Source organism: Botrytis porri, assembly GCF_014898465.1.
Source record: "Botrytis porri strain MUCL 3234 chromosome Unknown BPOR_001, whole genome shotgun sequence".
NCBI classification, from domain to species: Eukaryota; Fungi; Ascomycota; class Leotiomycetes; order Helotiales; family Sclerotiniaceae; genus Botrytis; species Botrytis porri.
In genome coordinates, this window is record NW_024066075.1 from 3,387,387 (window position 1) to 3,410,727 (window position 23,341).

Consider the following 23,341-nt stretch of genomic DNA (forward strand, 5'->3'; position numbering starts at 1 on the left):
CCCCACGTGCCCTGCGTTTCGATACCTAGGTAATTCACTATAATTGCCACGACGGATGACGAACACGGTAGCCCAAACTTAGTACTATAATCTGGAACGTCCGTTCCCCGCGACTCATATCCCCAAGGAAGCCAAGTGTACTTCACAACTGACACGAGTAATTTTCACTACAATTCGCGGCCTAGTAATAATTGAGTGATCAAATGATCGCAAAGAGATTTAATCAAAAACGACGAATGCTCTCATGAACGCAAGTGTCCAGTGCGGACGGCCCGCGAAACAACCATGTCACAATCGTCACGAACAGCCGCGATAACCTCGAAGCAATCGCGATTGTATAGTGACAATGAAACACGATTCAGCGATTCCAGTGCAGCAACCTCCTCTACAATACGACCGAGAAATAGAAGACTGATTAGTACGGAACAAGAATTGGTGAGCACGACAAGCAGTAGGGGGAGTAGTCCTGGTGGAAGTGCCAGAGGAGTAAGCCCAATCCCTTCAAGACATCCTTCGAGGAGGGTGGGCGATAATGGTTCTCAATCTGCCGAAAGTGCTTTAGGAACGTCTGCGGTGGGGAAAGGAGACCAGAAAGTTGGACCAGGGAATGCTGGAGCATGGGGTAGTGGGTGGACGAATTCTTGGAGTACATTACAAGGACTTGCGAGTTCGGTGTTAGGTGATTTGGGGGATCTCGTAACAGATGAGGGTGAAGGTAGTGCTAGGAAGACAGTCAGTCTGGATAGGCCCAAAGCTAGAAGGAGAGATAGTTCCGTGAAGAAGCTGTTTGAGCTACCTCATGGTGCATGGGGACCTGCAGAACAAAAGAAGAAGAATGAAGCTGTTATCGGGTCGGGGAGTCAATCGGAAAGAGATGCAGCTTTACGGACACAAAGAATGACCAGACTTCTCGAAAACCACACGGATCTAAATGGGGCAATTGATACAAATGGAAACTACAAACGGAGAACGTCCATGGATGAGACTACAACTAGAACACAAGATGACGAGGGTGATGCGCTGGTCTATATACACCATGTGCAAAAAGAGGATACGCTTGCGGGAGTAATATTACGGTATAATTGTCAACCTATGGTATTTCGAAAAGCCAATAGATTTTGGCCAAACGATTCCATACAAACTCGACAAGTGGTTGTACTACCAGTAGATGCCTGTGCAATCAAGGGACGCCCTTGTGACCCATCTCAGGTTCTAAGCCAAGGGGTTGATTTACTTGCTCCAACGCCGAGTTTAGAGGATGCCCCAGAAGTATGGCCACCCCGATCAGAGACACCGACAGAGCGACCGGAAGAAAATCCATGGGAACATGTACGATGGGTTCTACTTGATTCATCTCCGAATTCTAAACCAGTCGAAATTGCACGTATGCCTAGGAGAACCCTGGGATATTTTCCCCCACGGCGAAGTAAGAGTCAGGCTACAAATTCTATCACATCTACCCCTCGTGGTTCTTATGATCTTCCACGCGGATCTTCAGGCGAACAAGTTAGTAGCCCTGCAAGCACAACTTCTCGAAGACCGAGTAATTTGGGACCTCGACCTTCTCAATCTACTGGTGGAAGCTATTTCCCCCCGATTGGTTCAGCTAACCGGTCTCGTCGAGAAAGTGTAGGTGAAGCCGCGGATCGACTAGGATGGCTTCGGGGACCTGGTGGCGTAGGAACGTTGGGGAAGGGTGTCACGACTCCTGGACCTGGACAGGATCCTTTAAATACATGGGCGAGGAAACACATACCCGGAATTACAATCGATTCTCTACCTTCCTCCTCAATTCTTGAGTCTGAAATACCTTTTGGATTTAGGGATGAACTTGCAAGTATTGCTGAAGGTACATATAGTCCTGCAAGTGGATCGGTTACGCCTAGTAATTTGGTGGGCTCTGGTATTGGTCTAGAAAATGCAGCGGCGGCAATTGAAGGCTGGGTTAGGAGATTGACTGTTAAAAATCCGGGGACACCAAATGGAGGTGGTACATCGACGGATGGACCCGGTGATCTTATAGAATTGTTAGATGGAACTGGAAGTGATGACGGCAGGGGCTTTGAACTTTCGCCGGGTAAATTGAGGAATAGTTCATTAAATAGAAGCGGAACTTCTGGGAGAGAAGATTTGGAGGGTGCAGTGAGGGGAAGAGGTGTTAAGGGGGGAAAGAAGGATTAAATTTGTTGTTGTGTGGGAATATTGAATTGAGCTGTGTTGTGTTTTGGGGACAGGCGGGCAGACAGACACTGTCAAATGCAACTCCAAAGAGAGATTGCATGGTTAAACACTATATAGAAGTGAGGGCGCATTTTGGAAGGCGTTTTTTTTTTTTTTTTTCATAGTTATATGGTAAATGGGAAATGGGAAATGTTGAATCTCTTTGAAACTTTGGATTTTGAAACTATTGAATTTGGCTTTTCTACCTTTTTTGCCTCTTGTTTGTTGGGGGATGGGAATGCTGGATGTATGTATGTGTGCATGTGCATGTGCTTGTATTCCGCTTTGAATTTGTGCGTGCAATTGAGCAGCGGAGGGAAGGATGAAGGGGAGATGAACACGTAGGAGGGGTTAGAGTGGAAGGGGGTTGTGGGATCTGGTTGTGACATGGATAGATGTAGTACAAGAAGGTGGTGTATGGAACATGCAGTACGTAGTAGATGGATAGGGATAGAGGAAAGGAAAGGAAAGGAAATAAAAGATGATGTATGGGGAAGGAGGTGTTGAGGGTTGTCAATTCAGTTGTTTTTCGTTGGATTATAAAAGAGGGTGGAGGGGGAGGGGGTTTATAAATGTGTAGTGTTTATATCGGGTTAATCTCAGCGCGTATTGTATTCGGGATGAGTACTAGAATGGTGTATTTTGTAGAAGGGGTAAAGTTTGAGGATTTTTTTTTCTCGATTTGTTGAGGGAGTGAAAATCAGTCATAGGAGTCTGTCTTTAGTGGCGTATAGGTGTAGTCACTCTCATCTTTTTGGGTTAGGTACTGAAGTAGTTGGGTGAAGTGAAGATCCATCATTCGAGTGAGAGAACATTTGAGTGGGCGTTTTAGTTCTGGAGTTATTAATCTGTTTACTTACTTGGTTTGCTTCACTCTTTCGATTAGGTATATGATAGCCTGGATGTGGGTATCTTTCTTTGAGGGGGGGAGGGGGGAGGGAAACGTTATACAGTGTGTAATGTTTTGGTAATGGCGGAGTATGGATATGGAGTTCAATTACTTTATAACAAAGTATAGGAAATCAGTCTGAGTTTGCTTGTTTGGTGCGTATTGATATATATTGATATATATCAGTGAGTGTCTAAATTAATAGTCATATTCTGGATGGGATTGAAGGGGATTGTAAAGGGGGTTTGCTGATCTTTGGGGATTAAAGTTGAGGTTGATGTTATATCCAATACCGGTGTACTGATGTTTTATTTTTATCTTATTTCGTGTTGTCGTCAAAGTATGTTATTGTCAAAGTTCGATTTACATTGTCGTTTACAATGAATGGAATGGACATTGTGATGAAAAGTTAATCTAAGATGAGTCCATACTCGAGTAAAGTCAGAGAGTCAAAAAAACGGAAAGATAAGGTATACTTGAGAAAGAGATCAAATCACGGAATTGAGTTAATCTAAGAGAGTATACATACATGTATGCATGTACTCATTACTGTATCAAACTTTGGAAGAGTACCCTGTACTCGACGCATTTGTAAGTTGATGATGGGGTGAATTTGGGGGATCAGGAGGGAGGGCTTATATAGAGCTCCCTTCCCACCCTTCTCCGCCGCTGAAAACGTGAGTTAGAGGAGGGGTAGGATTGAATGATCTATACATATCCCGCGTGTATCTCTATGCACTTGTATTGTAAATGATGGACTGAAAGAGGGGTGTGACCGTATGAGGTATACCTACCTACCTATCTATTCAAGGCTTATCTACCTAGATATATTTATATGAGATTCAGTGAAGTTTCTCCGAATCTGTGAGCTGTTAAACAACTATTCAGTACCTACCTAGTATTGATATGCGCAGCGTAGGTGGTTTTGTTCATGAAAGAAGCATGTTACTCCGTGATGAAGAATTCTAATTCCTGGTATCTGTTTTATGATAGGGTTACAGCAAGGAGATCTCTCATTCTCCGATTCTACAAGATCAGAAATACCAGAAACCCCGGCTTTAAATATCAACTCGGCAGTTATATAGGTTAGGTTGCTTTACTTCATTTCGTTGCACGTCTGGAAAGTCTAACCTAATCAAATCCAAATCATCGACTCTAAGATATCAAATATACAGTCAATTTTACACGGATCATAAAAATATCTATGTTAATACACGGCAGGCCTGTGTGATATACGTGATGATATATGGTATATCCCTCGAATCTAGTTGTGGAAGTCCGAATAACTAGATCGGTCTGATGGTCTCAGTTATTGGAATGGGGAACATTCAAATTGATAGATGAGTGTTTTGTATGAGTATTTACCTCCTGCCTTCATTTGACTTTTATATCCCATTCCCATTCCGGGCTGATACTCTCTCTCTCTCTCTTTTTCTTTTTATGAATAAATATTACTTGTACTCAATCTGTATGTTCACTCACCCACTCAGTCAGTCTGTCTGGTACAGTACATCTGCGTATTTGCGAGAACTTGATGGCCCGACCCGATGAAGTTTCGTTGTATAGATTTCTGTTAGCTGAGTATGTATGTATGTATACCTTTTCGCAGAGTATGGATCGGTATAATATGGCATGGCAGTCCTAGTTTCTAGTGGATTAGGTATTTGGGGTAATACTAAGCTAGCAATTACTCGCACACATCTACACAGGTATCGAGCGACAACCTTGTCAGTTATAATACTCATTTCGATACATGATAATGCAACGGACAGACCTTTGATCGATTTACTAAACTATCAAACTCTTCTGAGAAGTCTAGCCAGTACATACCACATCGATGATGATCAACCACGCCATTAGGTTTCAACCCCTTTATTGTATATCTGAAAATCCACATAGTTGCTACCTACTCAAAGGTCTATCTGAGTTCGGGTTTGGGCTGTGAGTGGATCGGCTAGCGAGAGGTATGTATTGATGTACTGTAGCTTGGTCAGGTAAGACTTACTTGTTAAGCGAGTATTATTGTGTATTAGATAGAGTAGAGGTGCAAGGAACTCTTTGAGAGATGCTGGTGGATATTTGATTGGAGGTATTTGGATGGATGTAGCAGGCTTTAAGCTTCTTTAGATGGGATATTGGGAATACCCGATTGCCTGTTTTGTTTTTCACTGATTACCTACCTGTTGATCGAGACCATCGAATGTACTTGAAAATTGTGATGAATAGTATATACATATGTGTGCGTGGATGCGTATATATATATATCTATTCAATCTCAAAGCTAGACTAACATCTTTACCAGGTTCTGAATTTAACTCGCTCCGCTATGCTAACCAACAGACAAAACACAAATGCTCCCATCCCAACCTCTATTTTACGCATATAAATCAATTTGATACAACCACCTATTTATACCTCGCTACTCCAATCTATCATACCAATCTGACCCTGAATCTACTCATCTGAAAATTCCACCGCCACACTCGTATCTAAATCACTCAATGACCCATCTCCTCCTACATCTCCTTCTTCACCTCCATCATCTACACTCTTCCCATCCAATTCTCTACACAATCTGCCTAATAACCCTTCTACCCTCCCCATGCATTGCTCAAGTTTCTCCAACCTTCCTTTGATATCCTCACCTTCTTCATCACTACTCCCCTCATTCAACAAATCCCTCAAATGTTTCGGTATGGTCATTCCCGCAAACGGCGCTACCGAATCCCTTCTAATTCTCTTAGCACTATTAGCCGTGTCTCTTCTTTTCATATGTTCTCTCGGATTAACTGGTTTCTGTCCAGCTTTCGAGTTTGATTTGGTCGACCTATTGAATTCTCGCGCAAAGTCAATTTCGAAAACATTCCGATCGCGTCGAACATCGTTGTCAGATTCTATTCCAATTTCATCCGCGATCTCACTCGGAGGCTCCGCATCAAATACTGCTTGTAGGTCACCGTGAACGCTAAAGCCTCTGGGAAAATCCCATAGTCGAGGACGATGTGGGAGACGGGGCAGTTGTTCTGCTTCTTTTTGACGACGGGGGCCGGCCCACAATTGACGACGTTCGAGATAGCCGATGAGGAGTAAGAGAGGAGCATTGAGGAAACGCACGGCTGCTACGTTAATCTTGTGGAACCAGCGGGGTGTTAGGACGAATTTTAGAGGCATGAGGACAAAGAGGGCAAGGATATTGAAGGGTGGGAAATAGGCGAATAGGGAGTCTGATTTCACACCTTCGAGGGTAAGAACGGCGCGGCGGAACTGGATTTCTGCGGTAGCATTTGAAACAATGGTTGAGAAGGTTGTTGAAAGCATGGAGACGAGGATGGTAAGGAAAAGAGTATTGCCTAGGAATGCGAAAGTGACCATGAGTATCGGACCGAGGAGCCAATGAAATTGAGCAGATGTTGTGATGCCTGTACCGTCGAGTCCAAACCATATCCAGAGCATCCATTTCGAAACTGTTATTGGCTCATGAATACCATTTCCGAGCCAAATCATAGAGAGCAGGAATCCAGCAAAACACCATACAGCAAGGATTGTCAGTACAGTGAAATCGCGCATCATGGCCCGGAGAGAAATGAAAAGCATGTTTTCGGACATGAGATTGAACGCTAGACGTGGAACAAGAACAGGAGCTCCTAAGGCGAGGACATCCAGTGCTTGTTGACCAGTGCCAACGTTATCAGTATGCCAGCCCTTGAAACGGAGTGCGAGATAAATTCCGAAAATTGCGGCGAAAGTGACATCGAGGAAGGACCACAGGTTCTGGGTGTATACGTGCCATCCGTGTTCAAGTATAGAGCAACTGCATTTGGCGTTAATACAGACTACTAGATTCCACTGAAACATTTTTAAAAGACTTACAATTGATCCAAAGACCAGCCCGATGTATAAACAATGAACAACAATTCCATCCCACCAAATGTAGCTGGATCACGATCTGCCATGACATACAAATAGAAAACCAGCAATAGAAGGAAGTGGCAAACTTCCAAATAATTCCTCGTACGAGGAACTATAAGTCTGTATTGATTGAACAATGGCGCCTCTCTTGGATTGTACAACGAAATTGGTTTATTCTTGTAGTGATCAGGTAGAATATCCATGAACGCCGTTGGAGTGTATATGATTCTACCCTCGTATATTGCGCTGATTACTTTTTGGCAAGCTGACGAACTAAGGAAAGCTTTGCTTTGAGAAATAATGGCAATTTCTAAGGCTGGTAGTCTTCGATTGGCACCTGTACGAGACTTGGCAGCCCAACCAAAATTACTGCTTTCTTGGATGACATTGTTTGGAGCACCTTGAAATGGATCGAAACCTCCTACAAGAATGCGAGATAGAAGAAGTAGCCCTTCCGAGCCGGTATGATCCTCGTGGAAACGGCGCAGAACTCGATTGGCAACTATTTCGCATAGATGGGCACGTGTGGTGCAAATGCTCTGTTGATGGGGTAGAGCCAATTGTTCACGTTGGAACTGTGTTTTGTTGACGAGAAGACAATAGACTTGAAGTTGATTAGTATCTGAAGGCAGGAATTAATCTGGAAGAAACAATAAAGAATTCATAGAGTGTTCATGGTAGACATGGATATCCACTGTGAGAACTCCTCCGAAAATCGCCCATATTTCTCCTCATCCAATATTTTCCAGATGTCCTTCCACTGGTTGTCCTAATCACTTGGGAAAAGTAGTAATCGTCATTCCCCCAAACTTCAAAGCGATCTGATAAGAAAAAGAACAAGAAAACAGCAACATACCAACCGACAAATCATCCAAATCATACAGCTTGTCTACCAATGGTCTCACAACTGACACGTTCAATCTCGGATCCCTCAATTGTTCCAAACTATATGGATCATCTACCTTTCCCGTTAGTCTAATTCTCACTTCCCTATCTCACCATTTGATAAAACTCACCGATCGCCGAGATAATATCTCTCCTTATTCTAATATTCTATCAGTATCATTCTCCAGCTCGGAATTCGATGGACTGGGGGACAAACCGATGAATCGTCTTGTAAACCGGCAAATCCCCAAATTCATCTTGGGGATAACATATATCTCCAATGGCATGGGGATGATAACACGCATGGCCATCGTGTCTCCCTATAACCATACTCCTATGTCCATCTCCACTCCTCACATCCGCATCTCCCTCAATATCCTCCTCCGGATCCGGTGTCAACAACTGTGTCGTCTCCGTACTGACAAATCTCTCATTCTCATTCTCATTCTCATTCTCACGTGAATTTCCACGATAATTTCTAGGAAGCGTCGTAGTTCTGGAAGATATAGGAGAGGTAGAAGGAGAAGAAGATGCTTGACCCATTATCCCTTCATCAGACCATGCCCAGACTTTGGGACGGAGAATATGGTAAGGAGTGTAGGTATCGGGTAGTATTTATTGATAATATAAATTCTTGGAATTCCAGGATCCAGCGCTGTTTAATTGTTTTATTGCATGACGCAAGGTGTGTGAGGTAAAGATAAGGAGGTGGCCACGGGTGGTAAGAGGCACGATAAGGATTGCAGGCTTTAAGCGGCGAGGATAAAACGAGCGAATTAAATATGGGAATTGAAACTTTTGATTTGTCTTGGATGCACCGATACCGACACGGTGGTATTTTACGCAGAATAGATTTATTATGTGTAAAAGATTTGAAGAAATATTCATGAATCGCCGTTAAAATGTTAATTGTTCGGTGATAGTGGAATTGATGATAATACAATGATAAGTGTGCTGCAAAAAGTATCTAGGTAAATCTATTTCTTTGTTGTATTCTCCAGTCCTATCTCATTTCGCCTCTCCTATCCTATCCCATCTCACCTCTCCAAACCAAACCTCAAGATATCCACCTCCTCCAATTCCCAAACACACTATAAGCTTGTATATCGCGTCCTCCATCTCACCTCTCTGCAAAAAAAGATGTCATATTCGCTGTGGGCGGTGGAGTGTACGCCAATGGAAAATACATCAAAGTCTGTTTTGAAATTCCGGGATTTGGATAGTTTTTACCAGTAGCAGAGAAGGGAGCTGTGCCTCACACAGGGAAAGTAAGAGTTTTGGAACGAGCGGAGGAGGCCTTGGTGTATATCTTGTGCACCGGGGAGGAAGTTACAAGGAAAGCGGTTGAGGCATTGAAGAGGTGAGTTTCATGTTTAGTTGGTCATTAAAAGGGGACGTGGAATTGATGGAGAAGCGAAAAAGGGCATGGCGAGAACTTGAGCGAAAGATGGGGCTAATTCTAGAGAACAGGACACACCCGTACGAAGAAGTGAGTTATGAGGTTTAGGAACTAGAGGACTTTTGAAGTTTTCGAATCATATCACGGGCTATATAGCAGTCAATCTCTTACCCATTCCAAATCTTAAATCGATTTGTAGAGCATCTTGTGAGGTAGCTACCAGCCAGCATAAATAAGCATCACAACAGCATGTGACGAGCTTTCTTATAATACATCTTCATACTTGAATGTTGACTGAAATACTCAATTTAATGGTCGTAATCACACCACCAAAATGCAGTGTCTAATTCTCGACCCCAAATATCAGACCAGCATCCCTTTCAGCACCCGAAATTCCTCCTTCTCCTCCAAATCAGCCCCTCTCTTTGCCTCGGCGTCTGCTTCCCCATTCCACTCCCTCGGAATTCTCCAAAATGCGACCGCAGCTCCACACCCATTTTCTGAATAGTTTATCGGCCTACTCAATTCTTTAATACGGTAGACTAGTCTCTTCCACAAATCCAGATTCTTGACTTCCGTTCCAGCACTAGTCCGCCAGCCCCGCTGAGCCCAACCGTTGATTCGTTCGGTAGCACCGAGAGAAACGTACTCAGAGTCAGTAGCGATGACAATACGCGTCCAAGATGCAAAGTTATCACCTTGCCATGCACGGTATTCGAGAGCGGCTAGCACGGCACGCAATTCGGCACAGTTACTCGTTTGGCGGTGCATTTCTCCGGTTGGGCCAGTATTTTCGAGTCTGAAATTGATTTTGTGGTGAGGTGAGATGACGAAACCGCAGCCGGCGCGAGGGCTTGCAAGACCATTGGAGAGACAGGAGCCATCAGTGTAAATGAGGATTTCATTGGGATCAGTGCGACGAATAAAGCGGTGAGCTGGACGGAAAAGCATGCTCGGAGTATCACTGGAAAGAGGAGGGCGGAATTTTGTGATGGTAGGCATTGGGATCGGAGTCGAGGTTGGATTCAAAGGCAAACATTCCTGGTCTAGTGGCCACCGTGAACGCCTCTTGTGGATCAAACACTTGATATTGAGGGTGTTCAAATGTCTCCGCGTTTCCATCGTCTGAATGAGCATTAGAGAGTGAAGCAGAGTCATTATTTTCTCCTTGTTCCTGGAGATCTTGCATGAAACTGTAGTCACAGCAGCAGATGAAGCAAATCATTTGACGATGAGCTCCGCAAACCAAAGTCCCATCAGAAAGCTCGATGGGATTCATATCGGGAATCAGCCAGATGCCATTACGAATTCAGCAACTTGATCAGAATGAGAATGATATGAAGACACGGTATAGCCTTCAAGCAAAGGACTGATGAATAGTAAAATGGCCAGACGATGGAACTGGTGAATTCTAAAGAGAATTGAAGATTAGCAACTTTCGAATTAATTGAATTGAATGAATGAATTCGACCTCAGATCAGAGCCAAGAACTTTTGAGGTGAATTCATTGATTAGATACAAAGGAAGGTGCCGCCGATGTTTGAAGCGTATCCACTAGCGCCTTCCGTCGGTAAAAATTTCATCACATGAATGGCTTCTTGATACTCGTACTCGGCGAAATAATTCAAGATGTATAATATAAACTAAAATTGAATATAACTTCTATAAATTTTATTTAAATTCAATATAATCTCATATAGTAACTTATATATATATTTTCTATATAAAAATAAAGTTTTATAGAATTTGAATGAAAAATGAAAGAGATATAGTATATTAAAGTTAATAAGTTAATAAAGATAAGTATAATTTTATAATACATTTTAGATTCTATTTATCTTTATCAATTTTGAATCTTTTATTTTTATATTTTAAATTCTAATTGAAATTAGATAATGTTTTACTATATAAAGAGTGTTGGGCAGACTTGATAAGGTGTGTATACACAATATGTATAAGTAAAAAGGTTTTTTTTTTCTGTCTCCCCTCTTTATATAAAGAGGGAATTACTATATCTATATACGTGTACTACCCCCACTTACGCACTTCGTGCATATATGAGGTAAAGCGTGACATGTAATGTCACGTTGTTAGTCACGTGTTCCGACAAAGAGTTTTCTTTTTAATTATTTAAAATAGAAAAATTATCAAGATCGAAGTTAAATAAATAAATGAATTAAATTTCCTAATTTTTATGTTTGATATTCTTAATATTCTTGAAAATAAGCGAATTTACCCTTTTCAAAATAGTCTTTTTTCTATTTCAAATATAAATAACTTTTTCAATTATAAATAAATCTTATAAAGATATATACATTAAAAAGCAAGGTTTTTATTTAATAATATATTCAAATTTCGATATCAAAAGTATTAAATCAACTGAATTATTAAAGATTGAAAAAGTATTTAAAAATAAGTACTTTTTAAATAAATTCAATAGATTCAATTGCTTTTATTTCAATCTTTTTAATTTTAATTTTTTAGAAACTTCTACATACTGTAATTATTATATTCATCAATCATATATATCAATTATAGCTTATTCTATTCAAAAACGTTGAAGTTATAAATGTTTTTAGTTTATACTATATATCTTTAATTATTTCGCCGAGTAGTTTATATACGCTATTGGATTTTATTACTAGTGTTTCAGATATTTCCTCTAAATGAGGTTATTAGTTAAAATATTAGTACAAAATATGCTTTTCTTAAAGGTGCTGACTTTGTGTGAAATTGCAAAATTTGCTTTTTTCTTTCTTTTTCGATTTGAAAACCCCCCTTTAAAGTTCAAACCTCAGATCAAAATCTTTCTTACTGAAATCCCACATAAGGTCATGGATCTTGGCTATACCCAAAGACTTCTCGGTCTTTTCACCCCAGCCCGCTGTTATTCAAATTGTCGATGGCAGTGCCTCTCTACTTCTCTCTATATAACGGATTCCCACACCAAGAGTCTTTATTGATACTTGTTCGAACCTATGCAGGGGTTTTTGCTGAACGGGCAAGCGTTTGGCTGATGCATATTGTTGAGATCATTAGCTGCTTGCAGCCTTACAGTTGCATATCTCTTCCCCACCCTCTACACACAAACCCGAGATGGATTAAAGAATTAGAAAAATAAAAACATAAGCCCCCAACAGCTAGCAATTAGCAAGAAGGGGGCTCCAACTACACAATGAAAAAATTCAACAATCTAAAAAGATGCCAGATCAGATACCCACGTTGCAGGTCCTCGCGACTAGGCATATCTATGACCCAGTGGTTGCGCCTCATATTCTTACCTTTACAAACCAGGCCATAGAATACCCATATATGAAAGATTTGCTAAGAGAATATATAATTGGTGTAATTATCTATGGGTGTCTACGGGTGTGATTCGGCAGTATCATGGTCGATTATTTCAGCTCCCAATCATCGACGTTGGAACAGGATTAGGGATACCTATGCCTCCAGGTTTGCAGGCTCGCCAGCACATGGGAACTTTGTCTGTGCGGGTTGGTCTTCCTCATGCCGGTCGACCATTTTTAAAATCCAGACGGTTTACTTTTGACATTTCATGGCTTCCTATTCGTAGGTGCCGCGGGGCTTGGTTTAAACCACGATCAATTAAGTTTGATACTACGGTCTCCTTACACATTTTACAACCTCGATACACACCCAAATTATGCAGCTTGGGTGTCAATACATCTGTGGAACGGGGGCCCTCCAAACACACCATCGGCGTACATCTCAATGAATAATGAACGGAAAGATGATAGACACAAATCGCTGAACCTATTGCTATACACACCGGGACCTCTAAGCGTTCCACAGCCGCCTGGCTATGCTGCTCACTTTCCATACAAGCGGCCACCCGGAGTGAAATTCGTACCAGTGCGCGAGCTTCAAATGGCAGCGCAAGGTCCGCTGCTACCAATAGGGGGACTCCCCCCACCGTTCCCTCCACCGTTCCCTCCACCATTCCTTCCACCGCTTCTTCCACCACCCGCGCCGGTGGTAATCGATCTCTCTCCATCTTCGTCATCATATTACTCGTCATATTACTCGTCGCTTTCCTCATCCGATTCATCTCCTGATGAAGGAGACGGAAACGGTGGAGGTGGAGGTGGAGGGGGAAGCGGAGAAGAAGACGGGTTTATAGTTATAATTTCTTCAAGCGGAGAGGAAACTGAAGTAGATGAAGTGGTTCCTGAAGAATCAGACAGCCATGAAGGGAACTCGTCAGAGATAGGAGGAGACCAGCCCGATTGAGCGGAGGTACCTGAGATTGTAGACAACCCTACGCAAGGACAGAGATTGAAACGTGGTCCGTACAGATATCATAAAGGACCGGCGAAATGAAGAGCATACAGGATGGATAAGTAAAGAGTATGATGCATGAAAGCTCCAGGGATTTGGAGGTGGCGGGTTGATCCTTTCAGTTTTCATGCTGAATAAATTGGGAAATAGAACGGCATGAAAAGCAAGGTGTTGATGGCTGTCTAATTGGAAGTTTGCACTATAAAAAGATAAACAATCCGAAAATTCTTTGATCCTTTGTTATTTCGAACAAACCATCCAATAATTTAAAGCCCTCAATCAATCTCCTCCAATATATCCAAGTCCCTCAATCCACCTAAGCCGCCGGCTCTCCAGAATCAATCAGTCTACCTCCCCCTATCAAGTCGTCCTTCAGGAAACTTCAACATTCTGTAAAGCAGATTTCTCAATGAGTATGAAATAGAGTTTGCTAAACCAACTCACAATAAATAAAACACAACTTATCAATATTAAAACCTTCAATACTAGCGGAAGATCATATCTATTTGACTTAAACACAATAGTAATAGAGATACACCTTTTCTACCGGTATATTATATATAATACGAATAACCTCTATAACTTATATTGATAGAAAGAGGACTCGAAACAAAGTAGTGTTGAAATTGAAGGATTTCATTTTTGAGTACGGAGTGGTTGTTTGAATGAGTAGGGGTGAAGATTATTATATATAACTGGTGAAATAAACATTAAAGAAGACACTACTTGAATAATGTGACTGCAAAAGATATGAAATCGATAGTGACACTGCTCAATATATCTCAGATAATGAATATTGGTATAACTCATGAGCTGTTATAAATCAGGTCAATCAATAGCCTAGTCACTATTGCTCGGCCACGTTGGCGAAGACTATTGAGTGTAGGGAATGATTGAATCCTTCCAATTCATTCTCATACGACTTTTGCATCACATAAACTGTATAGACAACTGAAAATGTGTGTGTGTGTGTGTGTGTGGGAAGGCGAAAAAAGGTAGAAGGCTTGTGTGCAGTAATGGATGAATACTAGGTAGGTATCTGGAGGAAACAAACGCTTTGACTTTTAGCAGAATCATCTTGCATTTCATTGCCATCGACGAAAATTACTCCATAGGATTACACCTTATGCATTGCATTAGGTGTGCTCTTGAACAAAAAAAACAAAAAAAACACAACAGTGTCTCATTCAGACACCCCATACCTTCATCGGTACATAGCCAAGCCAATAAATAAACCCCATCAACCCAAGAGGCACATCAATCAACAACCTCCCCAACTCTCCCTACAAACCCTTCCAACCCAGCAACTCCCTTCTCTCCCCTCTCGCTTCCAGAATACAGTCCATGACCACCCCCGGGCATGACTAAAACCTGACTACCCAACTCTATCCATTCTCTAGATGTTAACAATTCAAAACTAACATCTGTAATGCCATCAGTGCCAAAAACGAATGGCTCATCTTTTGATTTCCCGTTGGAATCAATTACGTCACAGCCGTCCAGTAGTCCCAATCCAAAAACATCATCTGCGTCTTCTGCTCCCATGTCTCTGGCAGGAAGATTTGGGGTTAGTTTGAGGACCCGAGCTGAAGCGCGGACACTGGCTATGTAGATTACTACTACTGTGCCCGGAGTGACGGAATTAATGTCGCCATCATCAAAGGAGGCAGTGAAACCGCTAGCAGCTTGAAGAGAATGATGGGTTTGAATCATATGTTTACTGGGTATCGCCATCACCATCCCTTTGCGGATTCGAGGAGCAGTTTGAGAAGAACATTCCATAGGACTATTTGAATCTTCTTGAGTCGGCAAGTCAAGAACAATGCCGATGGTTCCGATCTGACTGGCTTCAATCGTGTGCACTGGAAGGCGAAGATTGCGAATGCTGACTATATGTGCATTGTGCCATTCGCCTTTCGTAACTGAAGCAGATGGCGTGTTGCGTAAAGCTATCCTAGAAAGTTCGGTTGCTGAGGGATGCGTGAGTGAGGTACCTAGACTGGTGGGCGAAGAACGGGGTCCAGTCTGAGGGGAATCATCATCGTCAGAATCTGCTGGGAAAGGGCCTACGACGATACTATCTCCAATTGATAGCTTGCCAAACCTAAGGTGACCGGCAACTACAGTTCCCGCATCAATACCATTACTATTACAGATCAAAGCATCATAGGAAGCTGGTACCCCAAACACATCTTCAATGTGGAATAGAGATGAGGGTTGCTCTGGGTTGAGTGCCATGCCAATATAATCGTGAGGGGTGGGTGGTGTAGGTATCGGCAAAGCTTGGAGAAGAGCATGAAGCTGACGAATACCGGTTCCCTTGACCGCACTTGTAAGAATAATAGGAACAATGGACCTGAGATCTGACATTGCCATCGTATTGATGACTTTTCTAACAGCATTAGTATCCTCAGGCAGTATACTAGTTAGATCGGCATCAATAATATTTTTAGAATTATCTGGTGGAAGAATCGATGGAGTTCTCCCTGTCGCTTTGATCGCAGATAGAAGCTTAGACAGTGTTTCGCCCAGACGAGGTCTCGAAGCTAGATCAAGCTTGGTGATCGCGATAGCCAGAGGTTTATCCAGTTTCAAACAAAGCTCAAGGTGTGCTTTGGCAAGATCAGTTCCTGCCCCAACAGTGCCAAGAAGCTCCGTTGATGAAGTACTTCCGGCAACGCTTGAACCAGTGTCATCTGCTGCGACACATAGAACAGTCCAATGGGGAGCCCAACCAACCAAGCCTCGCACTGTTGTCCTGCGATACCTTGGATGACCAGCAGAGTCGGAAACAAATAGAAGCCGGCCATCTTCTGCTGTAGCATGAATATCTGTCCAAGACGTTACATTGCCAGAAGCATAATTTATGACCTGTGAGTCTTTATAGCCGATTAACTCCTGTGCCACAGAACTTGTGACCCCTGTAGCAATTTCATGACGATGTTTTAATAGGCTAAGTCTGCTTTTACCTCTACCATTATCAAGCGTTGTGGTAGACAAAGTACCTAGCAGACTTGATTTTCCAGATGTAGTGGGACCAGTAAGAGTGATACGCAGCTGTTCTGTTATATCCTCATGTTGAAGAGCGGGCGCCTCGGTAACCTCATCAATTGTAGGCTGTGGAGTATGTTGACGAATGACAGGAGCTTCGTCGTAGCTTATTGACTGTGCTCGTTTCGAACTAAGATCTGGAGTTATGAGGGCTTCAGCGACCCACAATTCCTCTCGGTGCCGGAAATTTGTTGATATCGCTTGATCTCCAGGGACTAACCATGGCTTTTGTTTCTTGAGTCGCTGCGAAATTTGAGACTTTGGGGGCTCATCTGTCTCTTGCCATTCGCATTCCCCAACAACTACCTTTCGAACAATCTCAACATTACATCCAAGACTAGCTGCCATAGCCCGTAGATTTGTCAAACTCTCATCTAATTCATCGCTTGTCAGACCGACAAATGTACCATCATCAGAGACACCTATTTCATACAGTGCTCCACGGCTTTCCTCAAGCCCAGCTAACAGCTTCCCGGGTCTTGAAGGGGCATCTAAGCTCGTTGCGCTGCCAGGCAATCTGTTGGACATCAAAATCAGCGCGAGTTTACAATTAGGTAGATTTCATTGCATGTCTCAAATTTGATTATTTTAATCTGAAGATGGGCCACATCGGCCCAACACACAATCACCGTTAGGGGGTAATGCACTCACTTCGGTAATACAAGATCACTTGTAGATGATGCATGATATGGAGACGACTGCTGTAGGCGCCACAGTAATTGAGTTGTGAGCTGCTCTAATCGTTTCTGTTTACTCTGATTGGATGGTGCCAATATGGGACTCGCTTTCTCCTGATTAAGGGGTTGCTGTTTGTGCTGTTGAGAACCAGATATTACTGAGCCAGTGCTTGAAGTACTATACGTCCTCCTCGGTCGTAGCAAAAGATGTAGTTTGTATTCTGTGGGACCTTCCTGTGGTTCTGCCTCCAATTTTGTAACTCCATAGTCCGAAATATGAGTTGAACCAGGGGAACTGTTGAGAGTTTTCGGATTTGGCTGAGGTGAGGGTGGTTTAGGAGAGTTCGTAGGAGTCAACAACCATGGCGATTCTACCCTTGGGGGCTCGGGTTCATATGTAAAAATTGATGCCATTTTCTGATATCAATTCTAGTCGTTGCCACTGCTCGATTGTCCAGCACTCCGCTCAATATCCAAATGGCAATGCTACAGGAATTATTGCCACCACCCCGAGTTGTCCAATCCTCACTCAATAGTCCGTAACTTCTCCGAACACTACCGTCACCGTATTGATATTTTCCCAATCACCCAGGAAGACTGTATGGTTATGTGGCGTTTATGTATTCGAAAAGGGCGTAACAATCGTAAAACCATTTTGATGTTTGTGTAGATCGATGGCTGGTTTGCTGGATAGCTCCAAGAACTAGGGATTAATTGAAAGTTGGTTGGAAAAGGGTCTTCAACTGAAAGAACAGTTATGTGGATAGGTCAGAAGTCATCTTGATATAACATCTCTTTGTAGGGTAATGTAGGGTAGAGGAAGAGGATCTGAATGTTGAATATTGAATAATTGTGCCTAGGTATTATCAGATAACAGTCATAATCTATCAGTCACACACCGTTTGGTCATCCAATTATTGGTTCTCATCATTCCAGTCATCTTCACTTATTATAGATCTTAGCTTGGGTTAGCAAACTGTACTTACTAGGTTTATCACCTTAATTATGTGGCTAATGGGGCTCGGAGGTTCCACATAGGCTAAGCCCCACCAATCTTCAGGCATAGTGTTCACGGATTAACACCCTGAAACTCATTTGCATCTTCGACCCATATTCTCAAGACAACCCTTTGTTACAACTTCACAAACATTTAAGAATAAACTTAGATCTAGTTTAATTCAAATATTTCAACTCCTTTCTTTCTATTTGCCAAATACAATACACTGCATCTTTCCATTCTCATCGTTCTCTATCTATATTCCTGTTACACCTACCTCTCAATCAAATAATTGCCATCTCATTTGAATCCTCACAATGGGTCTATTTTCACGAAAAGACAAGAACGCCTCTCCTGCTCCGGCAGCGAACCCTTATGCCACTCCACAACCTCAAGCCGACCCTTACGCACAAGACAATAATAAGTCTGCGAATATGCCGGCTCAACCAACTCAATCTCCATATCAATCAGCCAGACAACAATATACTGCTCCAGGGGCTGCAGGTGCCTCTAATGGTGGTTTGCCAGGTGCTCCTCGAGGTGGAATGGGTGGCCCTAGTCCTCGAGCGCCAGCTCCAAATGGTGGCGGATACGGATCTGAGAAATTCGGAAATGGTGGTGGATATGGCGCAAACAGATACGATGGCCCTGCCGCCAATTCGGGATCAAAATATGGTCCTTCTGGTTATGGTGGTTTAGGACGAACCAACAGTAACGATACAGCTACGACAGAAGACAACAAGAATGAATTATTCGGTGGCGCTAAGGATAGATATGTGCAAAAGGCAGCTACTGGTTCCGAGCGACCACCTCCTCCATATGGTGCTCAGTCAGATGCTGGTCCATCAACTGGAGGTGGATATGGGGCATATGGAGAAGAAAGACAACTTACTGCCGAAGAAGAGGAAGAGGAAGATGTTCAAGCGACAAAGGCTCAAATTAGAGCCATGAAGCAAGAGGATGTTTCATCTACTCGAAACGCATTGAGAATCGCGGCCCAAGCTGAAGAAACTGGCCGTGCTACCTTGGCTCGTCTGGGTGCACAAGGAGAACGTATCCACAATACCGAGAAGAACTTGGATCTTGCTGCCAATCATAACCGAATTGCGGAGGAGAAAGCGAAAGAATTGAAGACTCTGAACAAGAGTATGTTCGCTGTCCATGTTGCCAACCCTTTCACAGCAAAGTCGAGAAAGGCTCAACGAGATGATGATATTATCAACAAGCATAGATCAGAACGTGATCAGCGTGAGGAAACTAGAAATGCAGCTTTCGCATCTTCTCAGAGAATGGAGGCAAATTTCAGAGATCTTCAGCCAGGAGATGTAGGATACCGAGCAACAGCAACCAAGGCTAGTCTTGCAGAGAGATCTAAATATCAATTCGAAGCCGACTCTGAGGATGACGAAATGGAGAATGAAATTGACTCTAACTTGGATGCTCTTGGTCATGCTGCCGGTAGATTGAACTTACTAGCAAAGGCTACCGGTCGTGAAGTTGATGACCAGAACAAACACATTGAGAGAATTATTGGCAAGGTATGTTATTATATATTTCTATTAGTCTGACATGATTGCTAACTATATCTCAGAGCGACCGTGTCGACGATCAAATCGCCATGAACAGAGCCAGATTGGACCGCATCCATTAAAATCCCATCTCGTCCACATGGACTTGTTAATAGCGCAATTGTCCAAATTTACCGTAATCTTTCCTTACCTTGGTCCATACGTCATATTGCTAGTAGTTTCCGTCACACGATCTTACCCGTAATGATATACCTCTCGAGCGGGAAGCAACATCTGAATACCCCAATCCATCGCGCATCATGGACGAACACTCCGCACATGTTCAACCATGTATACCCACCTAGCTAGTGATATTTCCGGGTGCAAGCATATCATATCATTTAGTATCATATTACAATACAGGAGTTTTCGGTTGTAAACATGGGTCTTGCTAGATCTTTGAGGGGTGGAATACCTTGTTTTTGTTTGTTTGTTTGTTATGTTGTTGATATGTATAGACGTCGAATTTTCAAATTAAACCCTTTTTTTTGGCAAGTGATGCATGCATGCTTTTTTGATGTATTTTTGTGTTGTGCTGTGAGTATGAGAAAGAATTGACTGTATTATTTGTGTGATGTGATTGATGTGCGTTATACTGCTATACTAGTAATAATAATATATCCTAAGAAAACATGTTCAAGGACTTGAGTCAGAGGAAGGAGGGAATAATATAGGCGGTAGAGAATAGAGAATAGAGCCGAATTTGCTTGTTGGTTTGAGTTTATATGTATAGTGTTTCTAGGTAGGTAGGTAGGTAGGTATTTAGATATCTATTCTTTCAAGAGCGATTTCGAGATTCTGTTACATCAGTCTTGGGATTCTGTCATGAGAGAGTGTGTCGGTTTATCTATGTTCATCTTCATCTTATTAAAGATGTATATCTACATATGTATATATGTATATGTGAACAGAAGTGATAGATAGATAGGTAGATATAAGTAATATAAACAATCTACACAACAAATTGAATTTGAAACCCCAACTTGGGCTGGGATTCTCTGGTTTGGACTTGACTAGGTAGTATACCTTCGTCTGTCCCTATAGTGAGTAGTGTAGATGGCATTGTACATTTAAGACTAAAGACTCAAGAGAGAGAGATGGAAGGAAGTGTGTGGTTTTTGGGATGGATTGGATATATAGATAGGTGGGGAGTTACACTTTTTGTATATCTACCTACTACCTATTCACATTCCTTCGCGTTTGTAGATACCAATATTATTATCATGGTTTCTCCGGGTCGAGTATACAAAAGGGGTTTGCTTGAGCAGAGAGTAGAGAGTAGAGGGACCTCAATGAGATTTGACGATGCTGTGTGAGAATGAATGATGATATATTCCATTATCAATACCTATCCTTATGCAAAGCAGAGGTGAACAGAATACGAGGACTGGAGTATGCAGGTAGGTACTAGGTAGGTAAAGGGGGATTTAAACATTCGTTCCATGTCCAATATTCCTCTGCTTGTACTCGGGTATGTCTCGCCTCCCTTGATCTGGATTAACCAAAATAAAAGGAGAGCGAGATGAACAAACAGATAGACGCATCTTTAACAACGCAAGAAAGACATAGAAAGTCCCCCAAAACAGAAATGCTCTCAGAGGAAGTGATTGACAAAAGAGCAAAAGTTGATTGACATACAACAGTGGGGATTCGCTGGTGGTCACCCACCCAACTACTAATCGACCGATCTGAAGCTTGTGTATGGCAGAGCGGACGGGATGCCCAATTCTCTTCAGTCTATGGTCGTATGTAGCCGAGTTATGGTTGTGAAAACTTATATTCTCTTGTGTGCTGTAGATTGAAAGTTGAAGGCTCGCCGATTGTGATCGTTTTAATGCCTAACTACTCCGGATCCCAAGGTGAAGCTTCTCTCCTGGTATTGTGGACTGATTGTCCGAGTGAGTGGTTGTATGTGAGAGGAAGTGACTGATTCAAGATATATATTGTAGATTTTGGCCAAGCAAGGTGTAATATGTTTGATTTCTGTGTAACAACCCCAACACTTGAGGAGATGAGCACATCTGAGTGGCAGCGAAGGGATAATAAACACATACTAGGTAGCTACACAAGTATCGAAAATCATCGACATACTCATAAAATGCAAACGATGCCCAATAAAACAAAGAGAAAATATCAGTAATGAGAATTGCGGATGAGAGTTATTGATTCGAAGTTCTTGATCCACTCGGTTATCGAACATCCCAATTCACCAGGCCAGGACAAGTAAACCGTCTAATTGTAATGGATATAGAGTGTCACAAGGCACTTTGTCTGTTTGGAAAATCCCATACGACTAGGATTTCGCTAAATACTTATATGATTGGGTGTGTGGAATGACTGAAATCATTGATCCCGTTGGTCGTCGCCAGGAGAGATAGCGTATTCTAACACGTCTAGATAATTGCCCAAGGGAGGGGCACCATATGAATCGGTAGTGATCACGAGGATTTGAAATCCTCCCGAAAATTGCAAATTGGCAATGGTTCGGTGGAGTCGGCGAAGATGATGTTGGTAATATTCGTATTGGAAAAATCCTTATTGTTGAACAATTGTTTGTTTCTGACCAAAATCATGTGAGCCAAGAAGGAGGAATTATGGTGAATTTGCTTGAAATGCAAAAGGCCTAAATCGCTCTACACTCTCAATAGTGTGAGTACCCACTGTACATTTGCAAATATCGGGGATCTTGAGTATTGTTAAACCTTAGAATGGATCATATATGATGGGTGCAAGTGAAATAATGCAATGCAATGTGCCCGATGGATTTGTTGCAGTTGCTATTTGATTGTACGCCATTGTTGATAAGAGCTGAATGGTAATGAAAATACTCGCCTCACTTACTCTTCTCGTACATCATGACCTTGGATTGTTATACGAACTTGATTGGCAGACATATAGGGAAGTCTTATAGGTGCTGTATGCATTATGCGGCGGTGGAATTCACGAGATGGGATGTTGCATTTTGCACCTCGCATGTACATGCTGATACCGGTACTGGTGGCGATATTACACAAAGTCAACACTTATTATTAATGAGGGGAACTGACATGATCCTGAGTTCTTGTGTATGCTAATATTGTATACACTGGTGATCCCTTGTTGATGACCGGCAGGTTCGAAATTTGAGGGTTTACCAAATCTGTATAGGAGGATGCATATTTTCACAACGACCCGATTGTGGAGGAGTAAGGTTACAACTTACAAGAGTTCTGATAGCCCAGGTTCCTTAGGATATTGTTGATAATTGTGGATGTATGTAGATAGTCATGTATGCAATATCCATGTTCCCCACCAGGACAGAGGATTGCAATGTGCAACAGCGAGCTTGGACTGCTGTTCGTACAGTTGTAAAGTAGATGCAATCATTTAGATCACACTTACCGAACGAACAAGTGCAAAAAATGGCGCAGTGCGCGCTGCTGTCGCCCAGACACCTTGAGCGGAGTA

At 42.4% G+C, this 23,341-nt stretch overlaps 7 protein-coding genes across 7 annotated transcripts; 4 read left to right on the plus strand and 3 right to left on the minus strand.

The window, feature by feature from the left end:
• Window positions 1–285: 285 nt before the first annotated feature.
• Window positions 286–2,181, plus strand: EAF01_000917 (uncharacterized protein; the record flags this gene model as incomplete). The annotated part of the gene is made up of 1 exon (XM_038909167.1): window positions 286–2,181. One exon carries the CDS (start codon window positions 286–288, stop codon window positions 2,179–2,181), a length of 1,896 nt encoding a protein of 631 aa, XP_038776073.1.
• A 3,145-nt stretch (window positions 2,182–5,326) lies between these two features.
• EAF01_000918 (uncharacterized protein) lies at window positions 5,327–8,446 on the minus strand (the record flags this gene model as incomplete). The annotated part of the gene is made up of 5 exons (XM_038909168.1): window positions 5,327–6,920; window positions 6,980–7,622; window positions 7,875–7,976; window positions 8,035–8,063; window positions 8,121–8,446. 5 exons carry the CDS (start codon window positions 8,444–8,446, stop codon window positions 5,564–5,566), a joined length of 2,457 nt encoding a protein of 818 aa, XP_038776074.1. The 3' UTR covers window positions 5,327–5,563.
• A 399-nt stretch (window positions 8,447–8,845) lies between these two features.
• Window positions 8,846–9,562, plus strand: EAF01_000919 (uncharacterized protein; the record flags this gene model as incomplete). The annotated part of the gene is given in 4 exon segments (XM_038909169.1): window positions 8,846–8,874; window positions 8,905–9,125; window positions 9,137–9,263; window positions 9,374–9,562. 4 exon segments carry the CDS (start codon window positions 8,846–8,848, stop codon window positions 9,408–9,410), a joined length of 414 nt encoding a protein of 137 aa, XP_038776075.1. The 3' UTR covers window positions 9,411–9,562.
• A 103-nt stretch (window positions 9,563–9,665) lies between these two features.
• On the minus strand, window positions 9,666–10,304 carry EAF01_000920 (uncharacterized protein; the record flags this gene model as incomplete). Its single annotated transcript, XM_038909170.1, has 1 exon — window positions 9,666–10,304. The coding sequence occupies one exon, from the start codon at window positions 10,302–10,304 to the stop codon at window positions 9,666–9,668; it is 639 nt and encodes a 212-aa protein (XP_038776076.1).
• Window positions 10,305–13,034: 2,730 nt separating this feature from the next.
• EAF01_000921 (uncharacterized protein) lies at window positions 13,035–13,553 on the plus strand (the record flags this gene model as incomplete). Its single annotated transcript, XM_038909171.1, has 1 exon — window positions 13,035–13,553. The coding sequence occupies one exon, from the start codon at window positions 13,035–13,037 to the stop codon at window positions 13,551–13,553; it is 519 nt and encodes a 172-aa protein (XP_038776077.1).
• A 1,305-nt stretch (window positions 13,554–14,858) lies between these two features.
• EAF01_000922 (uncharacterized protein) lies at window positions 14,859–17,743 on the minus strand (the record flags this gene model as incomplete). The annotated part of the gene is made up of 2 exons (XM_038909172.1): window positions 14,859–17,169; window positions 17,304–17,743. 2 exons carry the CDS (start codon window positions 17,741–17,743, stop codon window positions 14,859–14,861), a joined length of 2,751 nt encoding a protein of 916 aa, XP_038776078.1.
• Window positions 17,744–18,445: 702 nt separating this feature from the next.
• Window positions 18,446–20,394, plus strand: EAF01_000923 (uncharacterized protein). Its single transcript, XM_038909173.1, has 2 exons — window positions 18,446–19,864; window positions 19,918–20,394. Exons 1-2 carry the CDS (start codon window positions 18,644–18,646, stop codon window positions 19,975–19,977), a joined length of 1,281 nt encoding a protein of 426 aa, XP_038776079.1. The 5' UTR covers window positions 18,446–18,643; the 3' UTR covers window positions 19,978–20,394.
• Window positions 20,395–23,341: the final 2,947 nt, after the last annotated feature.